Source organism: Grammomys surdaster, unplaced genomic scaffold (genome assembly GCF_004785775.1).
Source record: "Grammomys surdaster isolate TR1022 unplaced genomic scaffold, NIH_TR_1.0 125672, whole genome shotgun sequence".
NCBI classification, from domain to species: Eukaryota; Metazoa; Chordata; class Mammalia; order Rodentia; family Muridae; genus Grammomys; species Grammomys surdaster.
In genome coordinates this window covers 173,100-185,285 of record NW_021620509.1, presented here as the reverse complement: position 1 = coordinate 185,285, position 12,186 = coordinate 173,100, and the positions used below count along the sequence as shown (strand labels likewise).

Sequence of the window (12,186 nt, the reverse complement as noted above, 5' to 3'; positions counted from 1 at the left end):
TTTAGAGGTGATCCCCTGCCCTCTTCTGACATCTATGTAGGTTTTAGGACTTGCGAAATGATTCATCAGTTAGGAGCTGAATTTGGTCTCTAGTACCAGGATTGGGAAGCTCACAACCACCTGTAGCTCCAGCCCCAGGAGCTCTGTTCCTTTCTCCTGGCCTCTGCGGAAACCCACACTCATGAGCGTAAACACAGATGCACACATAAATAAAAATAAAATCTTACAAACAAAAACAAAACTAGGTTTTAGGAGCTGGGAATATAGCTTGATTGGTAGTATGTTTGCCTAACATGTATGAATGACACTTATTGGGTTCAGTCCCCAGTGATGCACGAAACTGTGCATGGTGTAGTAGACCTGCAACCTAGAATTCAGGAGGTGAAGGCAGGAAGTACAGAAATTGGAGACTAGTCTGCTAGCCTGGGCTACATGAGACCCCATCCCAAACAAAACAAAAATAACAATTTTAGTTTTCTTCTCCCTGAAGCTAGAACTTTTTAAAAAATGTGTTAGTATTAAAATATTACAGAGATTGGATTTTGAAACAAGGTTTTTTTTCTCTGCATTTGCTGTTCCTCCATCTGTCATTCCAATTTAAAAATTGGACTTGTTATGGAAGATAAACCTTAACAATAGATAGTAAAGTGAATGGTAATTTGTTTGCGTTCCGTGCCACTCAGCAAACATGTAGTGTCAGGCACTACGCTAGGTCTTGAGTAATATTTAAATTAACAAACCAGACATGGTATCTCCTGTTTGGGCATTGCTGGAGAGTCATGGGAATGTTTATATATAATAGCACATTGTTTAGGCCTTTTTTTTTTTTTCAAGACAGTCCTGAAACTCTGTAGATAAGGCTGGCGCTCTCTCTCTCACTCTCTCTCTCTCTCTCTCTCTTGTTTTTTTTCAAGACAGGGTTTCTCTGTGTAGCCCTGGCTGTCCTGGAACTCTCTCTGTAGACCAGGCTGGCCTCAAACTCAGAAATCCACCTGCCTCTGCCTCCCAAGTGCTGGGATTAAAGGCTTGAGAAATAATTCAATGGTGTTTTTGCGGGGGATAATGAAAGCCTAGGGAAGAGTCTCTAAGAGGACTGGGGTGTGGCCGGTCATTTCCAGGAAAGCGGAAAAAGGGACTGGTGCCTACCAGATAATAAGGGGAAAGGGTGTTTCCCACAGCAGAGGCAGCTTGAGCAAAGGCAGGGAGGGATTGGGAAACAGCTGGGAAGTGGTTTTGTGCTGCTGGCCTGGCTAGTCCAACAGCAGAGTGGGTAAGAAAACAGGAAGCTTCTCACAGCTCAGACGAGGCTGGAATTCTCTTGCCAGATATTTGCATTTTGACACTTAGCATGGTGTCAAAAACTGGACTCAAGATTGGATCTGCCTTTGGGGGATGACTGTAGAGTGTTAAGGTTGAACTTGCAGTTGGACTGTATTGGTTTGAAGTTTTGCCACTGTTCGCTATATAATTTGGTCTGTGGACAGCTTTCATTCTTTCTGTTTGCTTGGCTGTTTTATTTTGAGACAGGCTCTTTCTATGTAGCGCTGACTGGCTTAGAACTCACTGTGTCGACTGGGGTGTCCTAGAGCTCACTGAGGTTCTCTTGCTTCTGCTTATCTTGAAGGTTGGTTAGTTTTTTTTGGGGTGTGTGTGGTTTTTTTTTGGTTTTTGTTTGTTTGTTTTTTGGTTTTGTTTTTTTAGAGACAGAGTTTCTCTGTGTAGCCCTGGCTATCCTGGAACTCACTCTGTAGACTAGGCTAGCCTGGAACTTAGAAATCGGCCTGCCTCTGTCTCCCAAGTGCTGGGATTAAAGGCATGCGCCCCCACTGCCCGGCGGTTGGTTAGTTTTTTATTTGGCAGGCTTCTTAACTGCTCCAGGTCTCACTTTCTCCATGTTGAAAACGGTGGTCCTGATACTCACTGTCTCTGAGGATTGCTGCAGCGTTTGAGCGACTGTATTCCTGTGCTTGCAACACTGCCTGTTCCATTCCAACTGGGACGGAAGATGGATTTCCAGTTTACAGACTCACAGCTTGAGGAGGCCAAAAGGCTAGTATTTAGTTTTGTGACTTTTTGTGTTGTGAGTTTCAGTAAAGTCTGTATATGTGGGAGTGTACACCGGCTCAGTACCGAGGAAGCTCAGGCAGGAGAATTTTGAGTTCAAGGCCAGCTTGGGCTACATAGTGAGTCCGTGTCTCTTTCATAGTACAAAACCCAAACAACCAAAACAAAAAGTGAGAGAAACTGGAGCTGGAGAGATGGGTCAGTGCTTAAGAGTGCTGGCTGCTCTTTCAGAGGACCCAGGTTCAATTCCCAGCATCCACATGGCAGCTCACAACTACCATTGCTAATTCTAGAGATCTTTTGACCCCTTCTTTTTGGCTTCTCTCAACATGGCACACACATGATGCACAGACATCTGTGTAGGCAAAACACTCATCCACATAAAAGAGAAATAAATGAAATCACCAGAAAAAGAGATATTTTGTTTGTTTTTGCTTTATTTTTTTGTTTGTTTTGAGACAGGGTTTCTCTGTATAACTCTGACTGTCCTGGAACTTGCTCTGTAGACCAGCCTGGCCTCAAACTCAAGAGATCTATCTGCCTCTGCCTCCTGAGTGCTGGGACTAAAGACATGGACCACCACACCTGGCTTTTAAAAGTAGATTTTTTTTTTTTAAGTAAATGAAACTTATAATGGAAAAGATGGTATTTCTTTCTTGTTTTGATTTACAATGTAAGTTACAACCATTAGTAAGAGTATGTAGGGGGGTCAGGGGTTAAATTAGAGAGGGGTGGGGGAGGAGGTGTAATGAAGCCAGAGGAAAAGTAGAGGGCAGGAAGATGGTCCTTCCTGCTGTAGGTGGGTGACCGTGGGGGAGAGCTGGTGTTCGAGCCTCCCCTGTGTAGTCCTCACTGCGTATTTAAATGTCTTGTTGATGTCAGAAGGTGAGGTGTGAAGAGGAAAGCCTGTGACTAGATGGAGTGATGTAGTAAGGTACAGTGCTTATTCGGTGCCTCCTGTTGGTCAGATGCTGTTCTGAGCACTTTGGGAGTTTGTTTGAAACAGGCTCACTGTGTATCTCCGACTGGCCTGGAACTCAAAAAGATCCACCTGCCTCTGCCTCCGGAGGGCTGCAGTTACTGTGTGTGCACCTAACCTCTTTATTTGTATTGCCTTGTTGAACCTGTACTTTGATGTAGAAATGTTTGTCATCTCTATTTTACAGACGGCCAGAGTATTCAAAATGGCTGAAGTGGCCTGGCCCGGGCACACAGTCAAGTAGGAAACACAGCTGGGGTTTGCGTGTAGGTAGTCTGGGTCCAAAGACGTGTAAAGAAAGGATGAGAAGTGGACGTGGGCCAGAGTGGTTGAGGTGTCTTTGGATGAACAGGAAGAGCCTGGTGCTGAGGCCAGATTTGAATCATGGGAGACGTAGGCAGGCATGGTAGATGTTAATTAATTTAGTTTATTCTTATTTGTTTGCTTGTTTATTTTGTTTTTGAGACAAGGTTTCTCTGTGTAGCCTTGGCTGTCTGTAGAACTCTCTATAGACCAGGTTGGCCTCGAACTCAGAAATCCGCCTGCCTCTGCCTCCCAAGTGCTGGGATTAAAGGCATGCGCCACCACCACCCGGCCAATTTTTATTTTTAAATTTAAAAAGTTATGTCTGATTTGCTATTGTGTGTGTGTTGGGTAGCTACGTAAGTCATCGTGCATGTGTGGAGGGAGGCAAAAGGGAAATCTGTGGGGGTTGACTGCCTGCCTTTACCATGTGGGACCTGGGGGTTGAACTTGAGTCAGCGGCCTTGGTAACAGGTAACTTTACCTGCTTGAGACGTCTGACATACGCCTAATAGACTATGAGTCTTGGTGCAGGTGGGTCATAGCCAACAGGCATTTAGGCAACAGAAGGAGCTGGATAGACACTGAAATACAATGCAGGCTCCTGGATTTTTACAATGAGAACATGTAATGTAATTCCTGGATTTTCTTTTTCCTGACTTTTTAAGCCAGGGTTTCCCCTTTATAGCCCTGACTGCCCTGGAACTGGCTCTATAGACCAGGCTGGCCTTGAACTCCCCAGAGATCCACCTGCTTCTGCCTCTGCCTCTGGAATGCTGGGATTAAAGACTTGGGCCTCCACCTGACATCTTTTTGATCTCATCATTTCAAAGGAAGAGCTCAGAAAACAATTCCAGGGGCTTGGGTGTTGTGTGGCCTAGTAGGTAAAAAGCACTTGGTGAGGAAGCGTGTCCTGAGTGTGATCTCCAGAACCCATGTAAAAAGCAAGATTTGGGAAGCTTGTGGGCCATCCGACCTGGAGTACGTACACAACACAGTGGCAGAAACAAGACACTAGTGACAAAATGGAAGAAGGAAAGAAATGATTTCTAGAACATTGTCTGCTGGTCTCCACATTCTTGCCGTGTCGTGTGCACCCACCCTCCTGATTAATTAATTAGTTGATTCGTGGAAAACTTCATTCACCATCAAAAGTGACTAAGGAATAACTACCATTCATACATTGTGGTTCGTGTGTGTTCATGTGAATTTCAGAGGCTGCTTCTCAGCTTAATTAGATGTTCGTTCCTATTTTGGGTGGGGTTATAGGCTGGGTTCTTGGGAAGCCAACTCTGAGATATCAATTATCATACAAGACACTTTATTAGGGAGTGTTCTTTGGATTCACACCTGTGGAAAGGGTAGGGAGGAAACAAGATTGGGCAGGGGGAGGGGCTGGGGTACACTGCCATCTCCACCTCTGCTTGATCTGGGAGTGTTGGGAAGTAGAGTACGGGCTTTACACCAGTCCCCTCCTGTCCTTGTCAAATAATGGTTCTGGCCTGCCCCTGCCCCTAGTAGAAACCAGGTCCTGGGGCAAGGTAGTATTCTGCCAGCCATGAGCCCTTAACTGTTGGCCTGGAACTCATTGTATGTAGACCAAGTTGGCCTGGAACTCACTGTGTAGACCAGGCTGGCCTGGAATTTATATCAGTTTTCTTGCCTTTACCTTCCAAATGCTGGGATTGCAAATTACATTAATTTTTAAAAAATTATTATTTGTATATGTACACATGTGTGTCAGTGTCAAAGGACAACTCTGTTGAGTTGATTCTCTTCCCACCTTGGAATGGGTTCTGGGGACTAAACATGCATGTTCATGTTTGCATCGAGTGGGAGGTGCCTGGTTATGATTGTGTCATCAAGTGGGAGGTGGTGCCTTTACCCACTGAGCTTTTAATCACATCCCCAGGAAGAGTTTCCAATTTAATGAGGGTTATTTGATTTAATTTCCAGATCTATTGTTACACTTGAATGTGAGTTCAACATTAAAATTATAATTCAAAAATATGCAAAGTTACAGTATTAGAAGCAATTTTTTTTTTGGATTTTCGAGACAGGGTTTCTCTGTATAGCCCTGGCTGTCCTGGAACTCACTCTGTAGACCAGGCTGGCCTCGAACTCAGAAATCCGCCTGCCTCTGCCTCCCAAGTGCTGGGATTAAAGGCGTGCGCCACCACCGCCCGGCTAGAAGCAATTTATAGATATCAATGAGTTTTGACTTTTTAAGGGTAACATCTGAGTCAGGCAGTGGTGTCGAACACCTTTAATCTAAGCACATGGGAGGCAGAAGTGGGTGGATCTCTGAATTTGAGGCCAGCCTGGCTTACAGAGCGAGTTTCAGGGTGGCCTCGGCTAAACAGAGAAACCCTGTTTCAAAAAAACACAACGCGATACAACAAAACAAACAAACAAACAAACAGTGATGATACCTGAGGGTAAGGAGAGAGGGCTCAGAGGTTGACAGTATTTGCTGCTCTTTTAGAGGATCCAGGGTCAGTCTCCTGCACCTGTTTGGGAGCTCACAACTCACTGTGTATGTAGTTCAGGAGACATGCTGCCTTCTGACCTCCTGACACTTCACACACACATACATACATGCAATACATGCATGCATGCACACATCATACATACATACACACATGCATACATACATACATACATGCAAGCAAAACACTCATAGATCTGGGGTGTCATTTATCATACAAGACCCTCTATTAGGGAGAGCTCCTGGGATCGATCCACACTTGTGGAAAGGAGAAAGGTACAAGATCTGGCAAAGGGAGAGACTCCTGCTGTACGGGGAGATTTGAAAAAGGAGCAATCCTTCAGAGGTCTCCCAAGTCTGAGTGAGATGGATCACATACACACCAGGACGTGGAAGTCCCAAGCCAATCTGGTCTACAGTAAGATCCTTCCCCAACAAAACAAAACAGAAACAAAACTGGACACAAAATAATACCTGGACTAATTCACCAAATTGTGTCTGATTGAAATAAATGCATGTAAAGGTACCGTAGGCCTGGCTGGGTGTGTGGCTCAGAAGTAAAGCACTTGCCTGTGATGTACAAGGCCCTGTCTTTGATCCTCAGCACTGCAGAAACAAAGTGCTCTTTAACCAGTGATGTCAGACGGGGTGGAGGAAAACAGGACTTTGGAGACCATCTAGTTTAGATGCCTACATTTCAGATAAGAAATCGGAATCTCAAAGGCCAAGAGAGACTATTCAGGTCTGTGGGTATTTAAATAAAGGAAAATGTGCTTGCGTGCTTGCACTGTATGTGTCTGTCTGTGTTCATCTAAGGACTCTGACTTAAAGCTATAAGTAACCGCGTTCTTTGTGAATTTGAACTTTGAAGACAGAAATGAAATGAAGGTGCTTGTGCATGTGTGTGCGCATGTGCATGTGCGTGTGTGCATGTGTGCGTGTGTGTGTTCACAGAGTCCTCTGTCACTAGTTTGGGGACTTTCCTCTGAGCCCTGATAATTTTCCCACTCCTGTGTTGTTTAACTCCTGGCCCCTCATGCCTCCACCCCCGGCCCACACAACCTTTAATTTTCTTCATTTAGCAAATGTGCAGTTCTAACGAGGCGATCTGAGATCAGCTCTGGTCCTTGCCCATCTCACAACCAGATGTGTGATCCTGCACACCTGTCTTTACCTGTGGTCTGAGTTCTGCGTGTAAAATTAGGGGAATAACTCTTGTCCTATTGATACGTCTTGCTTCTTTCAAGGATCAAACAATGTGCCATTTCTGAAAACACCTTAAAAATCAGCCAGTGTCATACAAATGTCAAGTTGCCTGTTCTATCACCCACCCCTAAATCCCCACCTCACCCCCACTTGACTCCAGCTTGCTGGCTCCCTTCCAGGATTCTTTTGACAGGTGGCTGCAGTGTTTTGTGGAGCTTTCTCTGGACTATGAAATGTCATTCTGGAAGCTCCCTTTGGACCAGTAGGGATTTAATGAGTGTATTGGGAGCCATAGAGGAAGCCATTAAAAATAGAAGAGGTTGTGAAAGAAATGCTGAATTTCCACCCATAGGAATGGTACTGGCGCCGGGTGGTGGTGGTGGTGCACAGCTTTAATCCCAGCACTTGGGAGGCAGAGGCAGGCGGATTTCTGAGTTCGAGGCCAGCCTGGTCTATAGAGTGAGTTCCAGGACAGCCAGGGCTGCACAGAGAAACCCTGTCTCAAAAAACCAAAACAAAACAAAAAAAAAAAAAAAAAAAAAAGGAATGGTATTGGTAGACGGGAACCCATCAAAAATGTTTAGGGTACTAACCAGCTTGACTCTCCCTCCCTCCACCTTAAGCCCTCAGCCTCATTGTGATCCGTCTGTTCTTCCTACTCCGTGGCAACTCTTGTCTCCTTCTGATGGGGTCCCTCTTTTTTTTCCTTAGGCTCTGTCGTACAAGGCAAGGGTTCGGTGTACACTTCTCAGCCTGACGTCCAGGTCCCTGAGAACGAGTGTGAGTTGGGCAGAGCTGTGGAGGGTTGGTTAGGGCAGGGTCGGAGGGTGCGTATTCTAGCTTGTGGTTTGGGGGCTCCATCTTTCATTTTTGATCCTGTCTGCAGCTGCCAGGTTGCCCTGTACCTACTCTGGCTTCTCCTCTCCCCGAGTGGAATGGAAGTTCGTTCAAGGCAAAACTACCGCGCTTGTGTGCTATAACAGCCAGATCACAGGTAGGTTGTCACAATTGCTAAGAACTGCAAAGTAATCATCACTGCCACCAGCCTGGATTCTTGAGGTGCGGGGGGCACATCCTGGAGCTCTGAGGGCCTCCCTTTAGTGGAGGATGAAGAATGTATCTCAGGAGCCATGTTCATCGTAGCTCTCCCGTTGACTGTTCCGTCTCCTGGTAGCTCCCTATGCAGACCGAGTCACCTTCTCATCCAGTGGCATCACATTCAGTTCTGTGACCCGGAAAGACAATGGAGAGTATACGTGCATGGTCTCTGAGGACGGTGGCCAGAACTACGGGGAGGTCAGCATCCACCTCACTGTGCTTGGTATGTGCCACGTAGTCTCATGTAGGCTTAAAGCTAGTTGCTTCCCTGAACCTGATAGCAGACTGCTAAGCTAAGCTTTAGACCTCATGGATGGTGAGAATAGAGAGGTGAGTCCCCTGGTTTGGTAGGAACTGAGGGCATATGGGTGGCACCTCTGATTGGTTGAGGCTGTCATCCTGGTTTTTACCAACACATACATAACCCTCTTGACCCTTGTATTCAGTACCTTCTTTTTATTGTCTCCCTCCCTAGTGCCTCCATCCAAGCCAACAGTCAGTGTCCCCTCCTCTGTCACCATTGGGAACAGGGCAGTGCTGACCTGCTCAGAACAAGATGGTTCCCCACCTTCTGAGTATTCCTGGTTCAGGGACGGGATATCCATGCTTACAGCAGACGCCAAGAAAACCCGTGCCTTCATCAACTCTTCATACACAATCGACCCAAAGTCAGGGGATCTGGTATGAAAGGGGGAAAGATGGGGGACGGGGGCAGCCATAGGACCCCCGAGAGTGGGAAGAAGCGTTGGGGCTCACTTAAGGTCAGACCTTACTAGCAAAGGTGCCTGATTTATTTGAGCAAGAAGCCAGTTTGTTCTCTTCCCTCTAGATCTTTGACCCCGTGTCAGCCTTTGATAGTGGCGAATACTACTGCCAGGCACAGAATGGGTACGGGACAGCCATGAGGTCAGAGGCTGTGCGCATGGACGCTGGTGAGTGAGAATGTGGCTGCAGCCTGAACGTAGAGATGGGGGGTGTGATTTAGAGGCTGGGTTTCGGTGGTCAGAGACTGGGTTTCGGGTGGCTAATGACAGCATCGGCTGCAGCGGCACCACAGCTGCATGTCAAAGTGAGTGACCTCCCCCTTGTGTCTCACAGTGGAGCTGAATGTGGGGGGCATCGTGGCAGCTGTCCTGGTAACACTGATTCTCCTTGGACTCTTGATTTTTGGCGTCTGGTTTGCCTATAGCCGTGGATACTTTGAAAGTAAGTATTTCCCCTTGGAAGCTTGTTAGTTTGTGATAGCTCAGGCTGGCCTGAAGCTTTGCCCTCCCAACTCACAGTGATCCTCCTGCCTCAGCCTTCCAAGTGCTGAAAGTATAGGCATGTGCTTCTGTACCCAGCTGGAAGTTCCTTTATCCTTGTGTGGTTCGTGGATGCCAACTGAGCCATGCTCTGTGTGCTGACACCGTCTTCCAAGGGAGCACGGCTACTCCCCCCTAATTCCCATGCCATGCCGTGTTCTATTCTGATAGTAATCATGATTAAAGCCAGTCTTTGCTACTTTCCCCTCACCTTTTACTCCCCTGCCCCTTTCACCCCCTAACACTAGATAGGAGAGAAACAACGATAGAGGGGAGAGAGGAATTAGAGAAAAATCCTTGAATCTTTTGTTTTGTTTTTTGTTTTTGGTTTTTTTGGGACAGGGTTTCTCTGTGTAGTTCTAGCTGTCCTGGAACTCACTCTGTAGACCAGGGTAGCCTCAAACTCAGAAATCTGCCTGTCTCTGCCTCCCAAGTGCTGGGATTAAAGCAGTGTGCCACCACTGCCCGGCTTGTTTCTTCTTTAAGTATAACTATCAGCAAACTGTAGCCAACCTCTCTCCTCCACCCCCCACACCCCCACCCCAATTCTTAGGGCCCTAGCATCTATATACCCTCTAAAAAGTTCCCAGAATTTCAAACGTCAAAACTGATCTGCACTGGTAAAACCATGCCAGACAGTCTGAAGCAGCCCCATATCCCCACACCTGGGATTAAAACAAAAACATATTCTTATATCTGTGTTTTATAAAGAGAGTAAAATTCCAGAATTGTCAGTACACATTTTTTTTTTTTTTCCTTTTTTCAGGAACAAAGAAAGGGTGAGCATGGCGCTATCCCAGGGTTCTCTCATAAGAGCACGGATGTGTGTGGTTTGGAGCTGAGTGGGATTGGGCTGGGGTCTGAGACATGGGGTGGGAGTGGGGGTGGGGTAGAAGTAGCTGTTTTGGAGGGAATAACACCCTAGACTTCTGTTCTTGTCTCCTGAAACTTGTCCTGTTTCCTGCCAACACCTTCCTTCTAAACACTCACTTTTTCTCCAAAGTGTGCCTCCATTGGCCCCTGATATTGCATGGATACATTAACTGCTAGGGCCTGAGTGTCTTCCCATTTCTGGTTTGCTCACAGGACTGCACCGGGTAAGAAGGTGATTTACAGCCAGCCCAGTGCTCGAAGCGAGGTGAGTGTACCTGCCCTAAGGAGAGGAGGCCTTGTGCATCAAGTGGGTGTTTCTAGCCTGTTTGTATGGGTGAGAGCAAAATAAGATAGTGGAGTTGACTGGATGTTTTTTTTCCCTAGGGGGAATTCAAACAGACCTCGTCATTCCTGGTGTGATCTGCTGCGCCTCATCCGTTGTCCACTTGCCTTATTCAGGTGCTACAGGTTCCAGCTGCTGCTGGCTGTAGCTGCACAGGATGCCTGTAGCTGCACAGGATGCCTTCAATGTCTTCTAGGTCCCATGGGGCCCTTTGCTTTTATTCTAGCTAGGATATGAATTTAATAACATCAGCTACTTCCCACTCATCTTTCCTTCCCTCCCTCCTTTCCTTACTACCATTAGGTGGCCTGAGACTAGTTACAAAGTTTTCATTCCCCATTCCTATGTGGATTGGACAAGAATCCTAGACTAGACAGTAATAACGGTTGAGCTGACAGGAGCCCAAAACCAATACCTGGCTGTAAAGGCCTCTGAATAAGGACTTTAAGCCTAGTTCCCCAGCTTTCTCCTCCCCTGATGGAGTGCCAGCTGCTCTAGAGTTGGTACTGGAGAAAGGAGGGGCTGGGGCATTTGATAGTGACCTCAGGTTTCTAGTCTCTGGAGCCTGCTCTGCTGTCTCCATAAAATGTGCCACTGGGATTCTCCTGGATACAAGTAAACTGACACTGTGCCCATATGAGGTGGGAGAGCTCAGTTAACTCCCAAGAGACCTGGAGTAAGAGAGATTTAAAGTGATCTAAGGGAAAGGCTGGACTGGACTGGTGGCTGTTAGTCACTCTTCATTTGGCTGGAACTACCACACGGACCCTTTTAAGATGTGTATGGATTGAGGAGATATTATGTGCTGTATAGTCTTGGCTCTTTGGTAGTGTGTGTGTGTGTGTGTGTGTTGTGTGTGTGTGTGTGTGTGTGTGTGTGTGAGAGAGAGAGAGAGAGAGAGAGAGAGAGAGAGAGAGAAGGGCTTTCTAGCTCTTTGGCAAAGTTGTGTTTCTGTGTGTTTATATTTGACAAATGTTGCTGGAAATAAAAACTTCTTGTGACAAACTTCTTTTTGTTGGAAGTGGGGGAATAGTTTAGGGACTCTGGGCTGTTTGTTTGTTTGTTTGTTTTGTTTTTCGAGATAGGATTTCTCTGTATAGCCTGAGCTGTCTTGGAACTCACTCTGTAGACCAGGCTGCCCTCCAACTCAGAAATCCTCCTGCCTCTGCCTCCCAAGGAGATGTTTTTTATAAACAAGAAAATAGGTTGAAACCTATGGCTGGTCCCCAGGACTATGTTCTTTACTCAAGACAAACTTTCTGGACATCAGAACCTAGTTCCACAGCCTCCTGCTGCTTGGGCAAATGAAGGTGGTTCTGTATGGGGAGGAAGTGGCTTTTTTTTTTTTTTTTTTTAAGATTTATTTATTGGGCCGGGCGGTGGTGGCGCACGCCTTTAATCCCAGCACTCGGGAGGCAGAGGCAGGCGGATTTCTGAGTTCGAGGCCAGCCTGGTCTACAGAGTGAGTTCCAGGACAGCCCGGGCTATACAGAGAAACCCTGTCTCGAAAAACCAAAAAAAAAAAAAA

At 46.5% G+C, this 12,186-nt stretch overlaps 1 protein-coding gene across 1 annotated transcript in view; it reads left to right on the top strand.

Annotated features, from left to right (window-relative positions):
- Nucleotides 1-11,663, top strand: part of F11r (F11 receptor) — a 23,155-nt gene extending 11,492 nt beyond the window's left edge. Inside the window, exons 2-10 of the mRNA XM_028787751.1 lie at nt 7,752-7,820; nt 7,927-8,034; nt 8,215-8,361; nt 8,614-8,819; nt 8,968-9,070; nt 9,237-9,344; nt 10,209-10,221; nt 10,529-10,580; nt 10,700-11,663. Coding sequence (XP_028643584.1) covers nt 7,752-7,820; nt 7,927-8,034; nt 8,215-8,361; nt 8,614-8,819; nt 8,968-9,070; nt 9,237-9,344; nt 10,209-10,221; nt 10,529-10,580; nt 10,700-10,735 — 842 coding nt within the window. The 3' untranslated portion in view covers nt 10,736-11,663. The remainder of the gene's footprint in view (nt 1-7,751; nt 7,821-7,926; nt 8,035-8,214; nt 8,362-8,613; nt 8,820-8,967; nt 9,071-9,236; nt 9,345-10,208; nt 10,222-10,528; nt 10,581-10,699) is intronic.
- Nucleotides 11,664-12,186: the final 523 nt, after the last annotated feature.